Genomic DNA, 26,751 nt, shown 5'->3' with positions numbered 1-26,751 from the left:
CGGAGAGGGGGGCAGTTGGCGGGGCGGGAGAGAGCCGCCCCACTTGGGGAGAGGAGCCAGAAGCCCCGCCCCTTCGCCCCTTCCCCAAAGGCACCTGCGCGTCAGGGAGCCCCCCCGCCCCCCCGGGGCGCGGGCTTCTGTGCGGCGGGAGGCAAGTTTCTTCTCCAGCCACCTGTGCGAGGCGCTCCCCGTGGGAAGGGTGGCGTGAGCGAGGGGAGAGCGCGGCCACGCAGCTCGGGAGCCTCTGCTGGGGAGGCCGGCGGCCAGAACACCTCCGGACCCCAGAGCTTTTCGGAAGCCGAGCCCGCCCGGCCCGAGGACGCGGCCGGGACCGTAGCCCAGCGGCCTCGAGGCCGGGGTGCCGGGGCGGCGGGGAGGGGTGGGGGGGAGCGGGTGCCCCGGCTGGCGCCTCCCCGGTCTGCGCGGGGTCCTCCCCAGCGTCTCCCCCACCTCCCCACCCCGAAGTGGCGCGCCCGCCCGCTCCGCCCCGCCGCGCGGCTTATCAGGCGCCCCAGGCGTAGCGCCCGCTTCCTCCGGCGCCCGCCGCCCTGCGCCCTGCGCCCGCCTCCGGCCCTGCGCTCGCCGCGCCTCGGCTCAGTCCCGGCTTGGACCTGCTGTCTCGCGGGCCCCGCGCTCAGCCTCTCCGGCGGCCCGGGAAGTGGGAGCTGCACGGAAAGTCGGCGCCGGAGCGGCGGACTGGGCATGCTCAGAAGCCAGGGCTGGCTCTGGGCTCGAGTAGGAAGCGTCTGCACTCGGGAGGCAGCGGCGACTTTGGGGAAAGTTGCCCGGAGAGGGGAGCAAGCCCCAAGGCGCGCGGCAGCGGCGGGCAGGCGCCCCGGCGGCCCGGAGGAGCATGGGCACCCTGCGGGATTTACAGTACGCGCTCCAGGAGAAGATCGAGGAGCTGAGGCAACGGGATGCCCTCATCGACGAGCTGGAGCTGGAGTTGGATCAGAAGGACGAACTGATCCAGAAGCTGCAGAACGAGCTGGACAAGTACCGCTCGGTGATCCGGCCGGCCACCCAGCAGGCGCAGAAGCAGAGCGCCGGCACCTTGCAGGGCGAGCCGCGCACCAAGCGGCAGGCGATCTCCGCCGAGCCCACCGCCTTCGACCTCCAGGATCTCAGCCATGTGACCCTGCCCTTCTACCCCAAGAGCCCACAGTAAGCAGGGGTGCGGCGCCGGGTCCGCGCGGCGCCCTGTCGGTGGGGAGCTGCGGGTCTCTGTCTTGTGTGTCGGCCCCCGCCCCTCGCGCTTGCCATGTCTGTCCTCATCCTCAGAGATGTTGCATTCTAATGGGCACTTCTCGCGCGCTGTGCACGTTTCTCAGAGCCACACTCGCTGCACCTACGTTTGCCTTCCGTGTCTTTGTCAGATGTCAAGCTATTTTTTAAAAATAGACATACACATTCGTATGTGCCACCCACCGCACATAGTTTAAACGCGCCCCAGGTGTGTGTCCGGCCGTGTGTGTGTGTGTGTGTGCGCGCGCGCGCGTGTGAGTGAGTGAGTATGAGAAGAGGAATAAAAAGCCCCATCTCCCAAATGCCCTGGCAAACCTGCCCAGCCGGAAAATCCTAAATGCAGGCTCGTCAGACTTGAAATGAAATGCGTCTGATACCACCCTTACTTTCTCTGCTTTGGTGGCTCTCCCAGATTTCTCGCCGGTACCCCTCAAACCTGAATGTGCTGTCATCATCAAAGTGTCAAAAATAAGCAAATACGCATAGAAAAGGGAAGATTTTTTTTGATTTCCTGAATTGGATGGCATTTACAGCCCGCAAATGGAAGCCCAGTCTGTTGATTTTTTTAAAAAAAATATTTTTTCATACCATCCGAGGGAGAATGTTGCTTGTTTTCCTTAAGGAATTTGCATAATGTTAGCAGTGGGGTGCCTCCGACTATCAAGAGGGTTGCATGTTTCCAGGGTCAAGTGTGAGAAGTACACTTACCTGTATTGACAATGTGAACACATTGTTTGCCTTACTCCTGGCTTCTGATGCAACCACTCTGGTATCCTTCTTGCATTTAGAGAACTATGTTCTGATGTCAGTGGGCTTCATAACTTGGGTAGGAAAATTGAATCCAACTTGTTGTACACCTCTCAACGCAGAGACCTTATGGAGAGTAGAGTGGCAGGAACAGGAGATCAATATAGAGTGAGGGAAAGCACCCAAAGGAATGGTATTTTTAATTAATAGGTAATGACATAATTGATAAAATGAAAGATTTTGCTACTCTATTCCCAACTACATCACACTGGCTGGATGACACATGTTACATAATAATGCAAGCCCCCTTGGAACCCTGTACTTCACAGACACAAGAAATTAATATAAGGAGAAAGGGCAAACACATGATTGTCTCCATTTGTATTTGTCGGATTTTGGGGAGCTGTCGAGCACATACTGATTATACTTTTGAAAACTTAAGAGTTATACCTACATCTGTTGGTTCCCATAGAGCTTCTGCTGTTCCTCATGCAGGCTTAGCTTAAGACGGAGTTTGTATTCTCCCAGAGTGTAGGGAAGAAACTGTGAGGATAAACATTTCAGAGATTCTGACCTCAGCAAGTTGCCCCAATCAGTAGACTTAGATTTGCCTTAGGAACCTGAATGATTCACATCTACTTCAACTTTCTCTGGTAAATTAATTTGCAGTCCCAACGTGCTTGCCTGTTTTAGCTAACGAGGTACATGGCCATCTCTCCTGGGCCAAGTTTTGCATAATGAAAAAATAACTCAAAGACAGCTCTCTGCATTTTTAAGCACTGCATAGGATCTCATTTTAGTATCTGCAGGACTCTGGAGTAACGCAGAGAAAACTCTGCTTTTATAAAAAGACCATTTTAATAGGTTTTATAATGAAGCATGATCAAGCCAGCTGATAACTCCAGTTAAACATTGGATCAGAGAAGATCTGAAGGAATCTAGGCAGTAGGGAATGAGCTGTACGAATGGGGTAAGTTGTAGAAATCTCTTAGTGCTCAACATTAGAACAACTAGATTTTTTTTTTCCATGGTGGAAAATGAAATTAGCGTGGCAAATAATTCACACCATTCTGTTATAATAAACATTTTATCTATGGAACAATGCTGTGCGTTCTGATATTTATTTAATAATGTGCTTTAAAGAAATCAGCTGTTTAAGGTATCACCATGATGGTTTTGGTGATTCTGAAAGATTATATTGAAGAAAAGGATAGAATGTCTTCCAAGCTTAAATAATTTTGGAAAAACATCTGTTCTTTTTTCACACTTACATAAAGAAAACTAGAATAAAATTGGCTTAAGTGGTAGAGTGTACCTTTCTTGAAAGAGAAGTTACATTGTATGCAAAATGATTATACGTTATGTCATTTGAATGATTGTGCAAGATAGCTCCACAAAGAATTAGGAAAACTTGCCAAACCAAAGAAGACTTGCTCGAATTTCAATTTATTTCACTTTGAGTAATCTGATTATACAGACTAACTGGCAACAAGTGTTTATGTCTTTATATTTCGCTTTTAGTGCAACTTATATATAGTCCTCTTTCTTAAACTCACACACAGATCATTGTGAGTTCAAGTTAAAAGGAAACCACCTGAATAGCCTCAAATGGATTTCAAATTCATTTTCCTGTGAATTTTCTGTTCCCTTTTCACTAGATGTAGGTAACTGCCCAGCTAAGGTTCTGTTCAGTTATCTGATATATGCAAATATGGTTACGTTATGCTTACTGAGATTGCCCTCTGAGGATTATAATTTTGAAAAACTTATTTTAATGATTTTTGATCATTTAAAATATTGTAAAATGTAAATTATTAACTTAAATCATTTTTTAACATTTTTGATTTGGAATTTTCCCTGTAAGCTGGGAATGGGAGGCAATGCTTTGTCAGAGCCAGGGAGCTCCTGCTTAATGTGCGTTGTGTGTGTGTGTGTATGTGTGTGTGTGTTTTGGAGGACTGGGGGGTGTTTTTGTTTCTTTCACATCTATATAGAAATAGTCCTTAAGTCCTTCCTCTGTTAGGAATGTGAAGCAAAGAACTGATGTAGAAGTTGGTACTATATTCCATTACTACCACATAACTACTTGAGAATGTAAAACTATTAGGCCATATGTTTTGAAATAAATTGAACAAATCACCCTTTAAAAATGAAAAAAAATATATAAAAATATCCATTTTATGAGATCGGATAGTCTGTTGGTTATGTATACAGGATGGTTCTTATGGACTTTTAAAGTAATTTTATTTCATGATACTTCGTTCCTGAAAACTCTATAACAGGTCAGAACATTTAGTCTCTGGTATTTTGATCTAAACCCTTTACCTGTTGTAAATATTCTCAAATCCTTTCCATTTTGCTGTCCCAGGGTTGCATGTCATTTCACTTGGGCTGTATAGAGTTAAGTTCCTATAAAAAGTTGTCAGTGTCTCTGAATTTTTGTTCAGCCGGTGCTTTTCACCCCAGAGGTAGCTGAATTTCAGAGAAGGATATGTTTTGTAACATTTCACTCTTTGGTTGTGAAATATTTTGGCAGAGCTGAGGGCAAAAAGAAATGGATTTTCTTATTTTTAGGAAGGCATTAATTTTAACAAGCTCTTACATGATCTTTTAAACCTGGACACAAGTACATCTCTAGAGAAACAGTATCTTCCTAAACACTGTATGTTAAATTTTATAGGAAAGTTGAGAGAATTCTAGAATTTTGGTATAATCATAGATGGTTAGAGTATTAAAACATAGATTTATTCAGAAGGAGCAATTACATTCCAGATGGGCCCTGCAGTTCAGTTGAATACTTTTCTGGGATGTCTGCCATGCGCAGCTATCCTGAGGGGTTAGAGGTGTGAGAGACGAGGCCCTGCATCGAGGAGTTCATGCTACACAAATAAGTATTCTAGAAAGTAGAGAGTTAAGTTCAATTGCAGAGGAGATGCCTAAGAAAGTTGGGAGAATAGAATCGCGCCCCTTTAATTTCATGGTATCGGGATGTCAGTGGACATCCAGGCATTTGAGGGGCTGCCTGACCTAGGCATGTGCTCAGGGGATGGGAGGGGCGCGGTGGGGATGTACAGGACCATCTGGTGGACAGGACACACGGGACTATGACAGCAACTAGCGGTGGCACCAGAACGCCGTAGTGGGAGTTGAGGAAAAGCAAGCTTAGGTCGCAGAGAATGCAAACCTCTAAGTAGGCAGGAGGGCATTTCGGCTCGTGTTTGGAACACTTCGGGCTCATGTGTGCACATGCGTGCGCTGTGCAGCCGCCAGCACTGAGCACCCAGTGTTCCCCATCAGCAAAGCTCCGAATCTCAGAAAATCCCTTCAGCCCTGCACCTCCTACCAGCACAACCCTGATCAGAGCTGTAACCCGCCCCACTGGGTGAGAGCGTTTCAAGGAACCAAGCAGCAGACGGTTAAAACTCGCCAAGGCACGGAGTCCCGCTCGGAAAGAAAACAACTTTCTTTCCCCCCTCGCTTCCGACTAGTCTCATCGAGAATCATCTTTCATGCCCCAGACCAGCTCGGCAGATTGCTTACGTAGCGAGGCCAGCGGGCCGGAGATGAGAATGGAGCCTGAAGTCGGTTTCGGAACTTCAGCTCCCTTGTTTTGGTGGAGGAGTTAAATTGCAACTTAACGCTGCCCTAATAGACTTTCCCATTGACTTTGCATCGATCCTTTGACACGACGGCCTGCGCATTAAAACTGAGGTCGTGGAAGCTTTCAGAAAGATGTCTGAGACCAGGTTGCTTAAAACCCGGTTCGGGGGTTTGGAAACACGGTGAAGTTGTGTGCCCATGCATCGGGGTTTATAATGAAAACCCTGACAAGCCCTTAAACAGAGTGGCTCCGGAGGATGCCCGAGAATATCCATGGCCAGCTTCCTTGCTCTCCTGGGCCACATTTCCAGGCGCCTGCTGCGTAGTATTTCACTAAAGAGTTGGGCACACCATGTTTCTGTTGTTGCTGTTTGCAGGTTATAAGGCGTATGGACGCATTTGTTTCCCCCCGTCTGCTTAGCCGCGGAGGGGCTCCATGGTATCCTAGCAACCGGATTTGAACACCACAGTCTGCTGTTTTTTCTGCCAGGTCTGCCAGAGGTGCCGTTGCCCATCCAGGGCCCCGGGGCCTCTGCTGGCCCTCAGACCCTCCGCCTCGAGCCCTCTCTGCTCGGGAGCGCTGGACAATGTGATCAATAAGCACATGGGGGAAGCCGCAGTTACCAGTATGCTCCCCTACTTATTATGCAGTAACATCTGTGGCATTTAGAATCCTAATGTGAATGGTGGAGATGGCAGGGCTTGCCGCCTCTCCCCTGACAGCCCTCTCCACTTCTTTGCACCCAGCCCCGCAACACCGGCTCTCCCTGTACTCCTCGGCATCTCAGCATCTCCTTCACATTCACTCCTGGCGAAGTTAAATAGGCACAGCCCGTGTGAACTCCCGGAGTGTAACTGTGAGTGAGCGTGGAGGAATGTGTTCCCTCCAAAACGGTCCCATAGGTCCTGTCTGTACACACAATGGCACAAAGACTGGGGCTGCAGGAACACAGGTGTTTAACAACAGCGGGGGCTCCTCGCATCCTCTCAAAAGGGTCTTCCATCTGAATGGGTTTTATAATCGTGGTTATTACTAGGAACAAAGCAGGAGATTACAGTGGGAAGAAGAGAGGGGTGGGTGGGGGTGGGGTGCACAAAATGAGTATTTTGGGGAAGTGCTCAAGGGCCAGGCAAGCTGCGTAAGGGAAGGGCGAGACAAGAGGAGCATGGTTAAAGCCGTACCATAGTTGTGGAGACGCTGGGAAGGAGTGATGGGTTTTGTGGGCCAGTAAATGGGCAGTGACTGGAACCGAACTGACAAGTAAGACAGCACTTTGTGGAGGAAGACAGCCGTAGGGAGGAGACGCCTGGATGGGAGGACATCGGAGGCTGGCCTTCTCTGGGAGTGGGAGCCGTCCTGGGCTTGTGGCAGAGAACCATCAAGATGTTTCCCTTTAGACCAGTGCTCGGTTTGAATGCCTCGTATTGTCCCTTTGAAACATCCCTCAGTCTGGATTGCCAGGAGGCTTTGGGGGTGTTTGGGCAGGTCATAGTGCAGAAGAAAAGGATGAGGAGAACAAGTTTCACGGTTTCTGAAAAAAGCAGGTCAGAAGGGCACTGCCTGTCTCCAACACAATGTCGACCGTTTATGTAGCACTTACTCTGTGTCAGGCACTGCTCCCTGTGTTTTCCATAGATTGTCTCTTTGATCGCTCCAACAGCCCTCGGAGGGAGACTCCAAATTATCCCCATTTCAATGCACTGAGGTACAGGTCATGAAGCTCAGAGAAGCTAAGACGTGACTTGCCCAAGGTCACACGCTTTGTAAAAGGCTGAGCCTAAATTCCAACTCCAGAGCTGATTTCCCAACCACCAGGCTCTTCTGCTTCCCAAAGGGTTGTGAGGTTTAGGCAGTTGCGCCCAAACCCACTGAATAGCATATAGGCTGTTCTCAGGGGAGTGTCTGTTCACCGGTAATTAAATAGGAGGCAGAACTACTTGGGAGAGGCGGAAAAATAAGAGGACAGTACTTCCCAAGGTGCACATTAGAATCATCTGGGGAACTCGAAAAAAAATCCAATGCCTGGCTTTTACCCCAAGCCAGTTAAAGTAATAATGCCTGAGAGTGCAAGCCCCCGCCAGTATTTTTTAAAGATTTCTCCAGGTAGCTCCAATGTGAAGGACCAGGATACACTTCCCACTTAAAAGAGTTGACCGTTTCTATTGGTGGAAACCTTTAAGTCCTAAGGGCTTACAAACGCAGATTTTTTTCCCCCCATTTTGTGGTTTATCCGCCCACACAAGTGATCATTACTTGACCTAGCTCATTGGTTCTCTGACCTTGGCTGCATGTTAGAATCACCTGGAGAGCTTAAAAAAATATCTTTCCTGGGGAGGTGGGGTCCCCTCACGTCCAAGGATTCTGATTTAATTGCTCTGCGGTGGACATGAGGGATAGATATATTATTTTAGCTCCTGAGATGATTCTAATACGCAGCCGGTGTTGAGCACCTCCTCTGTAGTCCATTCAAACCCGGTTACTCCAGGTGACTCGAATTCCCATTCTTCGGGAAAGCGCTTTCCTGGCTCTACTTTGAGCAACCCAGATGCCCGGCTTGCCGTGGAGCCTGGCAGCTCCGGCTCCCATCTGCCCCCGGGCCTGCAGCTGCTGCACCTGTCGGTCTGTCGGTCCGCTGGTGCTCTCTGGGGTTACCTACCAGGACCCGGGCACACAAAAGTGGCAGCAGTTCCGCTCAAAAGGTAAGTGTGTTTCCTCTTTCCTGCCAGCCACGAGTCCTGGCCACTGTTCAAATATGACACACATTAAGATCAGCCATCATTCCAAGTGTGTTTTCACCCCCCGGGGGGCCGCTGCCTCATTAAGCGGTAAGACTGTTTCCTTGGGTCCCAGATACTTCGGCGAAACGTTAAGTCTAAGAAGGTGAGACAATGATGAGTCCCTCGGAGGAGTAGCACTGGGCTTGTAGCGCCTTTCCTTCTGGTATGTGATGTCTCTGCAGCCTGCTACAGTTTTTTTTCCCCCGACAGATATTTTATCCTTTTAAGGCAAACAGCCTGTGCTCAGGCTGAGGAGTACTTTCCAAAGAGCCTTCAGAGAAAGCAGAGTGAACACATTCAAGCTCTCAGTCCCCTTTCCAGAATGTTTGGTTTGCGTGAGCAGATCTGGGCACTGCTGACAGACAGAGGAGAGGTCTGAAGTGGCACCCACGATGTGTCCCTCCGGAAATGCTCCTGGGGAGGGGGGTGGAAATTCCTGCACCCGGTGGTCATAACCCCACTGCAGCCCGATTGCCAGCTCTTGGGGTCTCTGTGCCTTCTCTCCCCTTACACTGTTGTTAAAAACTCAAGATGTTCCTAATTGTCTCTGATAGCTTATTTACATTTGCAATTTAATCGTCTTCCCAGGTGAGGATCAGCCAATATAGCACTTTATTATATAAGTGATGAAAATAGCTAATATAATTGCAAACACTTTTTGGTAAAAATAATCTTCTTAGAATGGGGGTTAGCGAGAAGCTTTCTTGTCCCCTTTCCCCCTCCTTCTAAAATATGAAAACGTATTCAGCTGACAGCGCGGAAGCGCAGACTAGATGTAGTAGGGCTGCCCAGAGGATTGGGGGCATGAATTACGCAGGTGATTATGAATCCAAAATTCCTTATGAATCATAAGGAAAGTAAACACTTGCATTATGAATCCAGCTTCGTGTCCTGCATTTGGTTATGGGGCTGGCCTAAATGGGGAGGATAAGAGGGAATTAGCAACAATAAAGAAACACACACAAAAAGCATCTGTTCACTTATTGCGCTTAGCAGTTTGAAGCAGAATGGTGGGCAAGAGTTCCTGGGTGGGCATTGGGAAGATATCTGTTAGAGTTCTTCTGTTCTGAGAACAGAAGGAAGGATGGGTGTTAGTATAGAAAAAAGAATCAGTGACGATTTAGTGTCCATGTATATGAATTGCACCCATGTCAAAAATAGAATGAGTTAATACTAAAAACCTTTGCCTCGCTAAAGATCATAAATGCTAATTAAACTTCACCAACGCCATTTCATTGACTTGTACTTAGAGGTGTAGTGAGTTAGACCCTGCAAAGCAGAAGGTAAATAGCTGAAATTATTAATATGTGTCAAAAGTTGGTCTCCTAACGCTGTTGGCCTTCAACTGTTCGGTTTTATGTTCTCACTTCCAGATGATACCGGCTCTTTAGGAATAGCACTGTATTTCTTTGGACATGAGACAGTTATAGTGTCAGCCAGTCAGTTTAATTTGGTTAATTGTGTTCAATGTCAGTGATGACAAGTACAACTGGGTTGAGCAAAATAATTTTGCTGTTTTCTGAAACCGTTGCATTATGGTAATATCAAGCTTTCAGCAGATCGGGGCCAAAGAATAATGAGATAACGTGAGGGAAAAACATTTCCTTTCTGTATATCATCTTAGCGGTCTGACTCTATCAATAAATTATGGCTTTGCCTGTGCTTCTAAGTCTGGACTGAGAGGAAAGAAGAAGGGGTTGTCATGACAAGGAAGAAAAATGGGATTCTGAATGTTGTCCCTCTGGGGCTGTTGCTACCGACGGATGGGAGGGTGGCTTGACCACACTCCTGCACATGCAGGTGGCTGGCGATCACGTGGTACACACAGGCCCAACTCCACACTCCCATCTTCATGAGACATACTTTGCCGAAATCACTGGTGACTGAGTAGCACATTTTATATTACGGCGAGGCTGAAAAGATGACCCTCTATTAGACTTGTACCAGTCTGACAGGATGTCTCCACTCCTTTACAGAGGAATATTAAACATCTGAATGTGACAGGAACCATTTTGCTCGGCCTGCAGTGGCAACTCATTATGTCAGTGGGAGGAGAGAAACAAGGAGAGGCCATTTGGTGATCCCCAGGGTGTCCACGGCCTGCACCAGCAAGCATGGTTCTCTCTGGGCATCGTGGTCTTCATGGGAGCTAATTGCTTCCCCCCTTATTTAGGAACTGTTTGAAGATAGCAAAGCTTCGAAGAGCAGGCCCACAGAAACTCAGATAAGTAAAAGTAGTTTCTGACTGGAAGACCCATTCAGTGAATCCCTCTTCATTTTGAGTAAAGGCATTGTATTTAAGAGAACTTTTTCACTTCTGCATTGTTAGAGGAACATCTTTTTTTTTTTTCTTTTTCTTTTCCATAGCATATGGTATAGTACAAAATGAAAGAATTGCTCAAAGTTTCTAGCTATTCACTTAATACTCAACTTTATAAAAGTGTAATACACAAGTCTGTCATTCATTTGTATGAACGATGTTTCTTGTGAGAGATCTGAAAAGCTTTGGAATATTGTAAAAAAAAAAAAAAAAGGAAGTGGAGACTTTTTTAAAAATAGTGGTAGCCTTGATCAGGAAACAGTCCTTTTTCTTTTTCTTCAAAATTTCACTTCAGACTTTTGGTTGTTCTTCATGAAAGGGAAAGATGACATGAAGAATTATCTGACTCTGTCTTCCAGATGTTTTAGCATTCCTTAGTTTGGAGACCTCCTTTCTCTTGTGGGGACAAGGAGAGACAAGGACTACACCATTCCTGGCTCAGGGAGCACTGGATGGCACACAACTAAACGGACATTCCTTTGAAACAGTCCTCATGAAAAGGAATGGTGACTAACATAACAAAACCACCATCAATGGAGCATCTTTTATTAACTTCTTGCTACCCCTTTACATGCTTCATGAAGTCATCCAGCCTTGGCTTTTTCATGGCATTGCTGGAGACATTAAGATGTTCCCTTCCCCTTCTCTTTGAGTTTTGATGGGAAATATCTAGCCTAAAAAAAACATGTTGTAGGTTTTTTTGATAGGCAATTGTGAAAAGAGTATGGTTTATGCCTTTTGAAATAATAACTACAGGAAAAACTTCCAGAGATGGAAAATTCAGGCACTTGGAAGCATCATCTATGTGTGTTTGAGAATTTGCTGACATGTTGCTGAATAATTATAAGGAGTTATTTCAGAAAATTCTGATATTTGAAGAGTACCCTGTTTCCATCGAAACATATATTCCATCTATAATATAATCATGCTTATTTTAAGCAATCCAGAGGTACCCTTGTATACCCTCGGAAATGAAGCGATTAAAAGAGAACCAGGATTGAAATATTTTGGTGAAGATACCACCTCAAGATGTACAGAGAGGTGAATCAAATGGAATGCATCACTAGAACTTTCATCATAAAGTATAGATGAAACATTGGTCATCACAGAGTAGCCTACCTTTCTCAGGTGACCCTTTCTCTTCTGTGGCTTCTCTTACCTTTTTCTACCACCACAGAAGTCTACACCCTCCACATCATCGATCAGCACAGGGCAGAGCTCTACCTTCTGGTTTCCTAAGTGTTACCATCAGGGTGATAAATGGAAAGTAACCCAAATATGCATTTATTTGTGTTGGCAAGAGTGGTATTCTCTGCCAGATGAATTTAGAGGTTATTAAATTATATCTAGGTGAACCCTTGCTAGTGGGTTTTCAAATCATCTATGGCAGGTTCTTCCCCTTCTCCCCCCTTCTTGACTTCCAATTCTGTATTTCCAACTGCTGTTTGTGGTTCAGTGCATTGCTTTATCATCATAAAGGGGAAAACTTTTGTTGCTCAAACTAGGCTCACTTTTTTCCCCTTCATCTTCTTCTTCTTTTTTTTTTTTTTTTTTCTGCACATGGAGAACAGTTTCTCTCATCTTCACAGAAATCCTTTATAAAGTGCAGGTAGTAATTGTTATTTGTCTGAGTGTATGCTACATCTGCTTTTTGCTTTCCTTCCTCACAGGAATCTCTTAGCATCCTGTTTTCTTCAGATGGGGAAAATGAGGCACAAAGACATTCAACAACTTGCCCCAAGTAAAATAGGGGGCTGCAGCACTCAGATGCATATCCGTGTGACCCCAGAGACCATGCTCGTTCTGGATGTGCTCTGTGGTGTAGTTCATTGTCCCAACTGCTCAGTGTTTAGCACAAGTTCTATTTCCCATTCCCTTTTACAGTTTTGTTCCTTTTATTCAACTTTTCAGTAATTTTTTACATACCTGCATTTTCCATATGCCATCTACTCATAGACCCACAGTGGCGACAGGTGCATTCTCTTTTAGGGACTAGCACAGCTTAGTGTCATGGAAGGTTCTTCTCACAATAAAGCTGTGTTTCTGCTGTATTCAAATTGTTAAATACAACTGCTCGTGCCTAAGGCTTTTTTTTTTTTTTTTTTTGCTCTATCATACATAGAAAGTTTCCCCCATTTTGTACTCGTGCTTGTATATCTTGGGTCTTTTTGGTAAAAAAAATATTTCCAGTGGCCTTTGTCCTTATTGAATCAAATCCCCATTTTAAAGAAATATTCTCACAATTTACCAATGATTCATTTCTTTATTTTCCCCTCAATATTAGCATCTTAATTTAATTGAGTAGTATTAGAAAGTTTATTAAGTACTTTCTGATTCTTTTTTTCTGGTAATTAATAAACATATTCTGTGGATTGGATTTCAGTTGTTTGGTTATTTGTTTAGTCATTTTCCAAAATATCACCAGGGTAACTCCTCTGGCATAGGGCTATACTAGATGCATCTCTTTCTCACTCCCAAATTATTTAATACCTGAAAATCTGTGGTTTTAGAATATATGCTTAAAAAAACATTGCTTTTTTCAGATACTCTTCCAACATGGATTGGGCCCAGCATATCTGGGCTAGAGTCAAGTGTCTAGTTCTCAGTGTCTGATTTGTAGTTCTATGTTCTTCATATCCTTTGGAGTTTGAATTTCTGTATGTGGGTCATTATTTGGTTGACATCTGCTCCCCCCCGCCCCACAGAAGATGATAAATTCCATGAAAATGAAACCAGTGTCTCTTTTGCTCCATGTTGTATCCTTGGAGCCCTGAACAGACCTGGCACACAGCAGGTGCTTGATAATTTTTGTCAGAGAAAGGACAAGATGAAGCCTCTTTGTCTTCCTAGCCCTCAGATGCATCAACTATTAAGTTTAAAATGTTGAAAATGGGAAACTTATACCACTGGGTTGAGCAGAGCTTGGAGGCATGTTTGGGTTGACCAGAAGAGTGTTTATAGACTTTGTATCTGGATGCCTTGGCACACCTTTGTGTAATGCCCTTTTGCTCCACAAATCCATCTCAGCCCCTGATACTCCATACTGTGTTTGTCTACCTCACAACCCCTTGTTTGTATTATCTGCCTGGCCTCTGAAAGCATTTTAGTTTTTCACCTGAAAAACTAGGATTATCTAGTTTTTTTTTTTTTTTTTTTTTTAGTAGCCTCCATGCTACCCCCACTCCCCGCCCCCTTCCCGCACTCCATGCCCAGTGTGGAGCCCAGCACGAGGCTTGCGCTCACAGCCCTGAGATCAAGACCTGAGCTGATTACCAAGAGTTGGATGCTCAACCAACTGAGCCATCCAGGCGCCTCTGGGATTATACAGTCTTGAAAACTCCCTTCTAGTTTGAATAATCTGTGATTCTTAATTGTCTTTGAAAGGAAACATACTTGTCTTCCAACTGAAATAAATCTCATCTTAAGTTCTGCAACATAAGACCTCATAAATTGGTTAACCTTGAAAAGTAAATGGGTTGATTGCTGAGAAATGCAAGCCTAGAATTAATGGAAATAGTCACAGGAGAGTCTCTTCAAATTCTTAATTTCACACACATAGCCAGGCATGCTTATGGATGATAGCTTGCTAATTTTGACTATCCAAAAATTCACATATTATGAGATGGCAGAGCCCTTCAAGCTCATGATTAAGTACTATTTCATTACGTTTGTGCCTCAACAGTAGCCAAAATGAAGCAGAAAACTTAAAGGCTGATATTGTTTGGCATACTGTCTCTCAGCTCCTCAGGGTGGAACCCAAGAACACCCAATCCTAGAAAAAAACTTTTTCCATCTCATCTGATCATATGCTTCTGTGAATAAATTCTGTAATACATTCTAAATAAATTCTGAGGATAAATTCCTGGGAGGCCTATGTGCCCGTGCAACCATGTGTCCTGTATCTTGTAAGAGTGAGTTGTGATAACCACTTAGATTCATTGGCTAGAAAGATGAATGCATGCAAGCTCTCATTGATGCCTTACAATAGCTGAGTGAATAAAGGAGACTGATCATCTTCATTTTACAGAAGAGATAATTAAGGACCAAAGAGGTGAAGTGATACAACCCAAATCCAACAGCTCTTATGTGACAGCCCTGTGAATACAGTAGGCCCTCAGCCTCGATTCACCCTTTTTTCTACCCTCTAGGCAGTATCCGAGCACTCGTGGGATTGCCTTGAGCATCCAGAGTCCTGTGGTTCAGCATTGCACTTTTGGGCAATACAAGCAGGTAGGCTCAGAATACAGCCTGGACAATGGGTGAGGGCCTTAGCCCTGATGAGTTTGCTACTTTACCCTCACTAGGTGTATGATGTTGTTATAAATGAGAATTGTATCAGGTGCCATGAGTAGAGATCATGTTTTTGAGGCCCTCAGCACAGCACCCCAAACGTAGTATGGACTGCACAAATAGCAGAAAACACTGTCCTTTTTGTTGAGTTTACTAAACCAGATTCCATTATTAAAGTGCTCATCTCCCAGCCAAACTGAAGAGCACGAGGTGGAAAGAGTTCTGGGAATGCCAAGGTCCTAGAGCAGGGCCCGAAGCAACCTGGCTTGGCTTTGCAAAGAGTGACTCAGAGGGAAATAGAGTGATGGTGAGGACCCTGTGTGACTTCTGTGTGGGCTAACTGTGGGCAAGAAGGCCAAACAGAAGCAAGTTAGGAGCTCCATGATAATGCAGCTTATTGCACTCAATGATCAGCTACAGGCCTACAGAGAAGTCAAGGGTGGACTGGTCAAGCTGGAACTGAGTGCTACGCATATAAATTATGTTACGGAATCATAGTGAAAGTAGTTGCACTAAACGCTGTCTGTGCTCCAAAGACGATGCATATTTGGAGGTCATTCTCTGCAGACGCATTTATGTGAAATCGTAGTAAGATTGTTTTTAGCATTTCATTTTAACACATAGGACTACGCCGACCATTGCAGTGCTCCAACTGGGGAGCCCTGCGCATTTTTAAAGACCCACTGCTTCCATGATTTCATTTCAATCCATCAGAAATGTTTAGAGCAAAGTGCCTTTTCTGTTTCCTGAAACGTCTGTGTAGACATTAGGCACTGATGATGGATTTCTTTTTGAAAACCATTCATTTCCAACTTGAATATTTGCTGTCCAGGCTGAGAAGCCATCAGATGCAGAACATAACCTTCGCCTATAAATGCTTTCTGCTAATGACTTTGATATTACATCTCAAGATGTCTTTCCAAAAACAATGTGATTATGAGTGAGAGCAGTGATAACAGCCCTGTTAGCCTGTGGAGGAATACATTCATGGTCTCGGACACATTCTTGACAGTTATGGTGATGAGCTGATAATGGAAAAGCTTTAAAAATAGAAATACTTGTTTATTTTGAAACGTGTTATGCAGTACAAAAAAGATCATTTTTAACTGCTTTATTGAGGGATAATTTACTTACCATAAAATTCACCCACCGTCCATGTATAGTGCAATGATTTTTAGTAAATATACGGAGTTGTGCAGCTTTGAGCACAGTCCAGTTTTAGAACATGTCTCTTACCCCCAAAGTACCCGGGGCCCACTTGTGCTCCGTCTCTGCTCCACCCCCAGCCCCAGGCAATCACGGACCTGCTTTCTCTCTTTATAAACTTACCATTTATATACATCTCATACAGACAGGCATCTTATTTTGCCAACGATACCGATTCCTTTGAAAGTGTGTGACATCAGTTTAAGGTTTAGCATGAAATTTAGAATGTTAAGATTGTAGTTGACCCACGCTATTTGTCGTTGTCATTAAACATTGAATCTCACTAGTGTCAGACAAGTTCAAGTGGACTATTTTGTTGCTGTCATGTTCGGAGTAATGCAGAAATTGAAGAATTTAACTTTGTGCCTAGATCCAGAATGTTCGTGTGGTAATGGCCTGATTAAAACTAACAGCAGTAATGGCAGTTTGCCGCTTCTGGGATACTTCCTGGGTTGGGGCATTCCGCTGGGGGGCCTAACATGCATTTTTAAAGATCTTCAGAATAGTTCTGAAAGATAGTCTTCGCTCCATGTTAGAGGCAGTAAAAGTGAAGCTGACTCAGAGCGGTTGCATAGTTTGCCCAAGACCACATGGTGCTGCCTGGTCCCAGGTCTATGCATTTAGCTACCGTACGGGGAGTGATTTATCTAGCGGTACCGTGGTAGGCAGACCATATGGCTTGGACCTGTCTGTACCTTCCCAACTTGCAAGCCTGCCCGCTTGTATTTCCCATTTTCTTCAGCACGAACACATATCCTTAAAGCCACCCCCCCATGCACCTTCTGCCACCGAAGAAGAGAGTCCAAGGAGTTAAAGAGAAGCCCCGGCCCCAGAGGTGGGTGCACAGAATGGATCAGGCAGCCGTTTTGCAATGAGAGAGACCCAGGCAGAGGAGTATGTGCATCATGAAAAAAAAGATTACAGCAGAGTACATGAGCGAGGTAGAAGAGAAAATACACCTCACAAGATTTGCGCAGAAGAGAGAAATTTCCGTTCTCTAGACATGCCTAAGGTAGCAGTCTCAGGAAGAGGGTGGAGGGTTTCAGTAGAAACTCTCTTAAGGTTGGAACCCTTTGAGCAGGAAGGGTCGAATGGGTTCTTGTGCTCTGGGGCTGCAAACTGATCAACAGGGCTGGGTGGCCTCCAGGGTGGTGTGGTCCTGCCCCCCAGGGAGACACTGAGCTGGGTGCCCAGTGGACTCCAGCGCGTCTCCCCAAAGACCCTGGCTTACGATGCGGCTGGTTGCACTCCCTAGAAAAAAGCCTTTGCTCTGATGCCAGGCAGCCCTGCCTGGTGCAAAGGCTTCTGGGTAACCAGCCAACTGGGGAGTTTGTCAGATCGGCTGCTTATTCAGCAGTGAAATGAGGTGGCACTGTTAGCTTTCTTTCTTGTTGTGCACGCACCGGGAATGAAGTTTCAGTTTGAGAGAATAAAGAATAATCTTACTTTGAGGATTCACTGGGAATGGACAAAAGGGATTTCAGAGATGATAAACTGTTTCATGTGTTTGCAGTAAGCTGCAGATTCGAGCTTCCGTTACACACGTGGTTGGAAGTCTTCAATTCCAGTGGCCAAATTCGGATGTTTGAATTCAAATAAGTCACAGTGAAGGTGGTGAGGTTTGTGTGTGGGACCGGTTTTGGGAAATACTCAGCTACGAGGCAAGTGGGAATTCAGAATATTAGAGGTACACATAACAGGCACTCACATGCAGAGGATTTAGAGCAGTTGCGTAAAAATGCGTAGGAGGCCACAGGATTTTCAGAAGCACTCCATAATTCATCAAGCAGGTTGATACTGCTCGTCCGAGTTTTGTTTAGTTGCAGAATCCTGAATCGCCCGCAGAACATAATAGATAGGGCAATCACAGTGGCTCCCTGGATGAGGAGCATCCTTGTTACTCAGGAACTTGTCAGAAAGGCAGGTGCATAAGTCTGACCACAGCTCGATGAAACGGAAACCATGAGTGAGGTCCCAGCAGTCTATATTTTAACAATCCCACTGGGTGGTTGTGATGCGCCCTAAGGTTTGAGAACCACTGGAATAACAAGATGGGAATTTAAGACTCTGTGTCAGGTGCACCATAAACATTATGGAAGGCACTTGGTCCCAGGGTCCAGAACAACCGTGGGACCCCGTCTGCCTGCATTCTGCTACACGCTGGAACGGCCCTGTTTGTTCACATCCTTCCCGCCCTTTGCTTCCAGGGGGCCTTCTCTGCCCACATCTGTCCGAAAGCGTTTCTCTTTTGGAACACCTGTAGGTTTGAATTCCTTTAGGTCTAACGTTCTTTGGGTACTTGATGGTAATTCCTTTGTTCTATTCATTGTTATTTCTCTTTCTCTGTCTCTCAGGTGCCCCCCTCCTCAAAGACGCCTTGTCTGAACAGACTATGGTCACTTTCACCCCCAAACACTCTAGAGTCCACGACCTTACCGTGGTTTCTCTGTGGCACTTCGTTATCTGAAATTACTTCTTTGTTTCCTGTTTTGTTTTTTTGTTTTTTTTTTGTTTTTTTTTGTCTTTTCAGAGGGCTTCAACAGCTCACCGTTGTTGATTTGGGGTCCCAGGTCAGTGCGTGGCACAAGGGAGGGGTGCAGTAAACCGTCTGTCACACGGGTTTCTCCCACATTCCTATGAGACCTTTCATAAGCTGAATGGCAGAAAGGAAAGGCGCAATCGCCATTAATTTATATGGAAAATTTTTACATTGTTAAATATTATTGACTACATTCCCTATGCTATACTTTTCATCTCTGTGACTTATTTATTTTATAATTGGGAGTTTGTACCTCCTAATCCCCATCACCTACTTCACCCAACCCCCACCTCCCTCCCCTCTGGCAAGGACCAGCTTATTCTCATATTTATGAGTCTGTTTCTGCTATTTTTTTTGTTGTTGTTTTGGGGTTTTTTTTGTTTTTGTTTTTTAGATTCCATATATAAGTGAAATATTATGGTATTTGTGTTTCTCTGACTTGTTTAGCATTCTTATTTCCTTAGAAAAAAATTTGAGCGTTCCCAGACACAAAAAATAATCTCTGTGAGGCTTTTCTGATGCCTTAGGACACATCTTGCTAATGGATGCACAACACAAATCGAGATAAAGCACACATGCTCACAGTCGCAGTTCAAAGCACAGGTGACTGGATGCTTCCCCAGGCGCAGTTCCCGGGGAAGGAGCTTGGGGGGCCACTCGCTGCCTGGGGTGCTCGCTGCCTCTCTTAAGGGCTCCTTGCAAAACAGATGTTGAATACTCTTTTTGCTTTTTGCCTTTTTTTTTTCATCAAAGCAAAAATCCTCTTTGAACTTCTTTTGGTTAGCGGGAACAGGCACTAACCTAGGTCGGGGGTAAAGGTGGAGTGATGTGAACTTTGAGAAGCTGGGGATCTCCGTATGTCTCTCCTGATCTAGATTGCAAGCTCCTGAGGGAAAGGGCTTGCATCTCAGAGTTAAATTAGCAATACACGAGTAAGGAGACTAGTGGGGTATCTGGGCCACAGACAGCCCTCACGTAGCATTATTATAACTTTTCACGCCTTTCCCCTCAGTCTTCTCGATCTGCTCAGCTTCTAATGCTTCTTTGCACTGCATCTGTGCCTGATGAGAGATGAACCTAACAACTGGGACAGAGTGTAAAGCTTAGTATTAGCAATTAGAAAACAAAATGGAACATACTAGCATTCTCCGTGTCCCAATTTGCACGTATTTATCAAATGGGTAACAGAATTTTCTAAAATTCGAAAGAAGAAACTTCCCATTTTCTTCCACACTGAGATATACCCTACAGGGACCTTCTCACTTGATTGCTAAGCAGTTAAAATCTGTAACATAATACGGGTTTATAATTCTTACCTGATACATTTAGGTCCCAATGTGCTTTGGAATTTAGATTTTTTTTTTTTCCAGATTTTTGGACGATAGTCTGAAAGGCACACATGGAATGGATTCTGTAACACCCATTTTAGGAGAGCACTCCAAAAATGAACATACCTGCATCTTTTCTACAGAAAATATGAGTCGTTACCCAAATAGAGAAAATAGAAGCTACAGAATTTGTCATGGTTAATTCAGGTTGGGCTTTGTGACAAAATGAGTTTCCCGACAACTTGTAAGACTTTGGTTTTTAGAGCTTTAGATTTTGAATTTATACCTAAGGATTTATGTGCCAGTATTGCCTATAAAGGGAATCAACGTTTACATTTCTGATTTATTTTTATCTTCAAAAGCTGTATTGGTCCATAATGAACACTGGGGGCACTTGAAGCCCAGAGAGTTTAAATAACTTGACCAAAGTCACAGAGCTGTATACAAATGAGATCCGAATTTGAACTGAGGTTCACTCCACACTCTCTGCTCCTTCCACTATAGAGCATGGGACCCTTAGAATCGTTAAGGCCGTGAGGCTGGATTAGCACATGGGTTGTGACAAAGAGGGGCAGAGCATCTGGGATCCAGGGTAACGTCCCTGGTAAGGGGCAGAGCCCAGACCCAGAGCCCCTCAGACCTATTTCTGTGCTCTCTCATTGCCCGTGTTGACTGCTAGGTTTCCAGATGTTTCTAAATTGTTCAGGGAAATCACAGTGCTTGTAGATGTAAAGGCAGGTTTCGAATAGTTCCTTTTTCCCATATCAGCTTCCAGAATGTTCTGATCAAATGATTTGGCTCTCTGTGTTTGTAATCAGATACCTCCGTGCTGGTCATGCACCCTTCTCCAGGTTCAAGCAGGGGACTTTCTTTCCTTGGGCACAGCCAGAGTGGCTTATAATTCTGTTTCCTTTGTTGCCTTCAAGAATAAAATAAGCAATTTCACGTAAAATTAATAGCTCCAATCGTATTTCTGCCTTAGTCACTGAAGGAAACCTTATAGTTAATGGCGATTTCAGCGCAACTTTGAGGGACTTCTCAGACAGGAGCCAGCCAGCACGTGTGGCTTTGCCACTTTAGACAAATCCTGGGCTGGAGCAGTGTGCTACTCGAGGACGCATCCCGAGTCAGAGCAAGTTCCCTGGCTGTCGGCTGCGCGCTTCCCAGATGTACACATCTCCCTGACAAGATTTGTACGTATCAGGATTTTGCCCATCAAGGATTTGAAGCAGACTAGAGAAATTCACACTTAACGTAGACACCGGAGTTTTCATTTTGTTGAAAGCAACTGATTCAGAGAAAAAAGAAATTAAGGACTGTTGGTAGACTGAAAAGGATCTGGAAAACTTTGGATGTATCACTTTTGCCCTTTTCGTCAGAGGTAGAAATGGGATGTTTGTAAATGTGGGGCTTGCTTTTATGATTTGTGTGTGCCTGGATTTATGTTACCTTCTTCTGTAAAGGTTAGGTGTGCATTATTATTCTATAAGAATTGGAAATAGGCAACACATCGTTCTATTCAATAAATATAGTAGGTGATTCTTTTGAAAGGTAAGCAAAATGCTTTTCAATCCTGAAGCTGAAGAAATTAACCCTTGGTTTGCATTTGTTCATGAGCTGGAGGTAGCCTGTCCTTAGTGCGGACTGTGCTTTTTAGGGGAGTCGCTGGGTCAGCAATCCTGCTGCCTCCCCCCCCCACCTCCCACCACCGCCAGGACCTAGAGTGCCTATGGTGTGGTCCTTTACTGCCTGGGCTGTGGAGTCAGAGAAACCTGAGTTCAAAACTGGACTTTTTTCACTGATTGCATTCTTTACCTCTCTGTGCCTTGGATTTCTCTTTGAGGTGGGAGGCAGCACCCTGTACTGGTTAAGAGCATCCTGTCTGGAGGCAGACCTCGCATTCGGAATGTCAGATCTGCCAATGACATGCTGTGTTACTTTAGGCAAGTTGTTTAGCATTTCTCCACCTTCAGCCCCCTACCCCCACCCTTACGTGTAAAACCAGGGTAATCATACAGTCTGTCCGATGTCTGTATTAGGATAAGCACACGATTATGTATGTGTGAAGCACTTAGAACAGCATCTGCACATTGAGAGCACTCAGCAGGTGCTAGGTCTCTATCATTCCACTAACCCAGTGGTACTTAAATGGAAGTGACTTTGCCTCCCCTGCAATGAGACATTTGGCAATGCCTGGAGGCCGTTCATTTGTCACAACCGGGGGGGGGCGGAGACAGATGCCAGGGATGCTGCCAAACATCCTACAGTGAAGGGGACAGTCCCCACAAGAAAGTGTTATCTGTCCCAGAATGTCAGATTTCACCCCACCCCCTCTACCCCATCCTAGACCCTCTATTCCCAGTCCCATAACTGTGCTTCTGGTACCTAGAGTGGCTCTTCCTCTGATGTGCGTTCTCAGCTGAGCTGGATCTTCAGCTGTGGCTCAGTGTTGGTCTGGTGTCTGTTCGGGCTGACCTGCATCCTGCCATGAGTCCACACCATGCTGGCCGACCCCCCAGTTCTGACTTGCCTGGTGCCAGGGTCCCTGTTGGAGGAGACTGTGCAGGCTGTAACTTGAGCCTTTTCTCCTGCTTATAAGGGCTGTGGTGTCAGAGTTGGTGGCTGTCTGGCCGACTGATCGTCGGCCCCACTTCCTTCTGCTCACCACCTTTGATCTCCTTTCTGTGCTGTTTCCCTCTTTGTTCAGAGGGCCCTTTCTTGTTCCACACGCTGCCGTGCCCACCCTCCCTGAGGGTGGCTTGTCACCGTCACCCAGGGACTTTTGATCTGCACGCCCTCCTGGTGGACACAGAGCTCAGGTGGAGTTGTGTGCTACTCTTTCTGGAAGTTTCACAGGCAGGGAGGGACAGAGGACACTTCTTCGTGGGGGCTTTTTCTCTCTTAACTTTCAATGCTTTAGTCCTCTCTTGGGTCCTCATGTGAGTCCCGAGAGCAGAAGAGTGAGCCAGCTCCTCTGGATGCCCTCCACCCCAGGTTGGCTGCGGAAAAACCAACTTTCCTTTCGTGGGAAATATCATGGCAAGGGCGTGCATTTTGGGGTCCTCTGACCTGAAGTCAGGTTCTCACTTATGTCCTTGACCGGCTCTGGGAACATGGGCAAATTACTCTTAATCTCTTTGACATTAATTTCTTCATTTGACAAATACCTCGAAGAACCTATGTCAGAGATTAAGAGAGGCCAAATCGCCCCGTGGTTAGGAGCGCGCCGCTGAGCCTGGCTGTGCTCGAATTCAGGCTTGACTGCCTTCTCGTGTGTTTTGGGCAAGTTCCTTAAGTTCTCGGTCTCGTTTTCCACATCTATGAAATGTATGTGACAGTAATGCCAACCTCATCGGGATGGATGGACCAGATGATGTTCTGGGTCTAAATTCTTTAGTCCCTTCGTTGGACCATTTCTTTACCTTTCTTATGTTGCTGAGCTCCAGAAGGGGGGGGGAGGGCGTGGAATGGGGAGTGGGTGGCAGAGCACAGAAGCCAAACCCAGCAGGAACGGGCAAGGTGAGCTGGCATGGAAACCATGCGGTCAGGTGCAGAAACTCCTCCTGGAGAGGGAGCTTCATGGCCGGAAGTATATATACATAACGAGAACATCTGGACAAGCATCCACCTTTTAAAAATTTTAATTAATTAATTATTTATTTATTGCATTGGCTTTTTTTTTTTTTTTTAAGAAGCAGGGATGGTTTGGTAGGGAAAGTGTCCCCATATGCCTACCTTTTGAGATAGTCTAGAGAAAAATAAACAAACACGGAAAAGCACCTTCACATCTTAAATTCCTGGCTCTTTGAAATGGCCAAGTCTTCCCCTGTGGTAGCTTCACAAATGGTAAACCATGCTGTCTGAGCTCTACCCTCATCCTCGGAGCTCCCTTTCACAATCTTGGGGTGCCCCTTACCCCTTTAAATCTGCGTTTGCTTCCAGAGGCCTGTCTGCTGTGTTCTGGAAGACTTCCCTTGGGCTGCTGAAGGCTTTTCAAGCATCAGCCTAGAGGTGGAAAGGTCTGGGTGTTTCTATCACCCCAGGGCAAACCTTGCCAGTGACTGACAGGTGTGGGAGCATAACAGCATGGTTCCTTTGCCTGGAAGAGAATTTTTTTCCTCCAAAATTCCCTTGCTGCACTCTGTAGCTTCACCTGAAATTGCACATTGCTCAGCTTCTTTCCTGGGGAACATTTCCTTAATACATTTCTTGCACAGGACTCATTGTCATGGGTCGGCTTCTGGGGAACCCCACCTAAGGGAGCCCTTCTCTGAGGCTCATCTCATGCTTGAGCGTTACACCAATATGCACCCTTACTCCTAAAAGAAGGTTGGGAATAGATGGGGTAAGGGTCAGGGATGGGGAAAAATTGGAGAAGTCATGTTTTACACATTATATGGTCAGAGAGAAAATACCCATTTCATAATTTGACATAGTTCTAGGTAGTTATATTAAATGGGCTTTGCCTTACGTACCCCAGCATTCCAAGGGAAGACATTAATATACACATGTGTACACACACCTATATATTCCATTTTAATAACTAGCATTGAAGCAGTGGTAGTAATTTTTTCCCCTCTAGTTTTCAATACATGATGTTTTTGTTACATCAATGTTACGGAGATGTTTGTGGACTCTCTTGGGAGTCTGGCTACAAGTTATGCTCCTCATCCTCTAGGAAAAATGTGTTCTAAATACTTAACCTGAGGAGAATGGTTTAGTAATATAGTTGAGATAGAAGACCTCTACTAAGGCATTTTTGACCTGGCACTGTGTGGAATAAAGTTCATGAGGAATTCATTTATATTAGAATCATTTATTTTTGTGCCAGACACTCTGCTAGAAATCGCTTACAAAGAGACCGTCATTGGAATATATTCTCTCCTGAATCTTATAAAATGTTCTCTTTGTTTCCAGTGTACTAAAATTCTATGATGAAGCATCCTGCTGTGAATATAATTCCATTCATTGTGTGTGGACTTACCATGAGCCCTTTGAAAAAGAAAACTTCAGACTTCAGGAAAAAAAAATTTAATTACTGAACATATTTGATTCAATAAGAGAGAATAGGGAGGCATTAGGGAGGTGAAAATAGAAAGTGTCCAGTCTAGTGTTGAAACAGATACTGTAAACCTTTGAAATTTATGAGGGAATATTCTGGAAAACTTGTTGAATGTCTAATGTTGCAGTTACGGCAGTGACTTAAGAAACCATGCTCAGGCCTGCAAATGTGAGTTCTCTGACATTTCCTGTTTTGTTCACTGCTGAATCCCCTGCATTTTCCCGTACAAATCCTAGTTTCTTCAATCATGCATGTGGCACTGATGGAAGAACAGACATCTTGTTGGTGGATGGGGTTTCGGGATTTCTGCAAGTGTTACAGCTGTGACTGTCAGCAGGGAAGCCCTTACTTACTGTATATGCTCCTATCCAACAACATACGTTCCTTAAAGGGACCACACCACGCTGACTACTAGTACCAAAGAAACCCTTCACACCTTGGGGATGGGGAGCAAAGTGACCAAGAGTGGAAGTGGTCAATGCATTTGTTACCCAGATTGTGGGAGAAAACCATACATGGGTAGAGGATGACAGTAGCTGAGAATTGTCTGGGAGGTTGTTACAAATGTTGCCTAAGAAAAATGAACCCTCTAGAGATTAGTCCAATGCTGGGCATTCCTTCAGTAAGCTTCTGGAACTGGGTACAAAGGATGATTCTGAGTGCCTTTAGTTCCCTTTCTGTGACTTCGGTCACAAAATGGTTTTGATCCAACATGAAGGCAAAGAGGTTTTGGCCAAGGAAGTAGCTGCTGGCTAGGTTCTGTAGCCTGACCCACCTTCTAGGCAGTAGGAAAAGGTGCAAAAGTACCTTACTTTTATGGCCTGAATCTTTGTATCCTCCCCCGATACATGTGTTGAAGCCCTGCCTCACAGCCCTCACCCCCCACATGAGTGTATTTGGAGACAGGGTCCATAAGATGGTCATGAAGGTTATGGGGTCATAAATATGGGGCCCAGATATGATAGAATTAATACCCTCATGGAAGACACACCAGAGAGCTTTTTCTCTCTCCATCTCCATCTTCTCGACAAAGAGAAGGTGGCCAGGAAGAGCTCTCACCAGAAACTGAATTGATGGCAGCTTGATCTTGGACTTCCCACCCTCCAGGACTGTGAGGAATGAATTTCTCTTGTTTAAACCACCCAGTCGCCTCCAGCAGACCAACGCTATCTCCAAGGACAGACTCCAGATAACTTGTTCTCTGATTCCCAAAGTTTGTAATCTGCTTTCGGGAGTTGAAGTCCCATCCTTTTAGTATATTACATGATTTACGGTGAAAGATGAAAGATCAAATAGAGGCATAGATTTACACTCTTTTCTGAAACTTCACTGAAACAACAATGAGAGTGTTTTTAAATGTTCCATAAGGACAGAGAGAACAGGAGAGGAGGTCCCAGCAAGAACATTTTAGATGCTGAAGAGGGAGGGAGACTTCTGATTTAGTAGGCAAAAGAAGAGTGAAAATGGGAAATGCTGAGAAACCATGGGATTTTCATTGTTTACTTTCAGAAAATATGAGGGCTAGGAACACTGGTGACTCTGGATCGGTGGCAAATGTCAGGCTAAAAAGATAGATTGGTTGAAATGTGTTTAGGAAGTAGGAAGACCGCCAGAATCCCTACCTGACTTTGGGAGA

The 26,751-nt window shown here is 45.2% G+C and overlaps 1 protein-coding gene across 2 annotated transcripts in view; it reads left to right on the top strand.

Moving 5' to 3' along the window:
• PRKG1 (protein kinase cGMP-dependent 1) overlaps positions 1–26,751 on the top strand; it is a 1,261,682-nt gene that overhangs the window by 93,084 nt on the left and 1,141,847 nt on the right. The window contains exon 1 of one of the 2 annotated variants that reach the window (XM_064594538.1): positions 461–1,164. The exons of the other annotated variant lie outside the window; for it this stretch is intronic. Within the exon in view, the coding sequence (XP_064450608.1) occupies positions 854–1,164 (311 nt within the window). The 5' untranslated portion in view covers positions 461–853. Of the gene's footprint in view, positions 1–460; positions 1,165–26,751 lie in introns of those variants that run through there. 2 annotated transcript variants of the gene reach the window in all.

This window comes from Mirounga angustirostris, unplaced genomic scaffold (assembly GCF_029215605.1).
Source record: "Mirounga angustirostris isolate CCGP_5_RB_7025 unplaced genomic scaffold, mMirAng1.0.hap1 SCAF_6, whole genome shotgun sequence".
In the NCBI taxonomy this organism is placed as follows: Eukaryota; Metazoa; Chordata; class Mammalia; order Carnivora; family Phocidae; genus Mirounga; species Mirounga angustirostris.
Note: the sequence above shows the minus strand (reverse complement) of the source record. Positions and strands in the feature narration are given on the sequence as shown.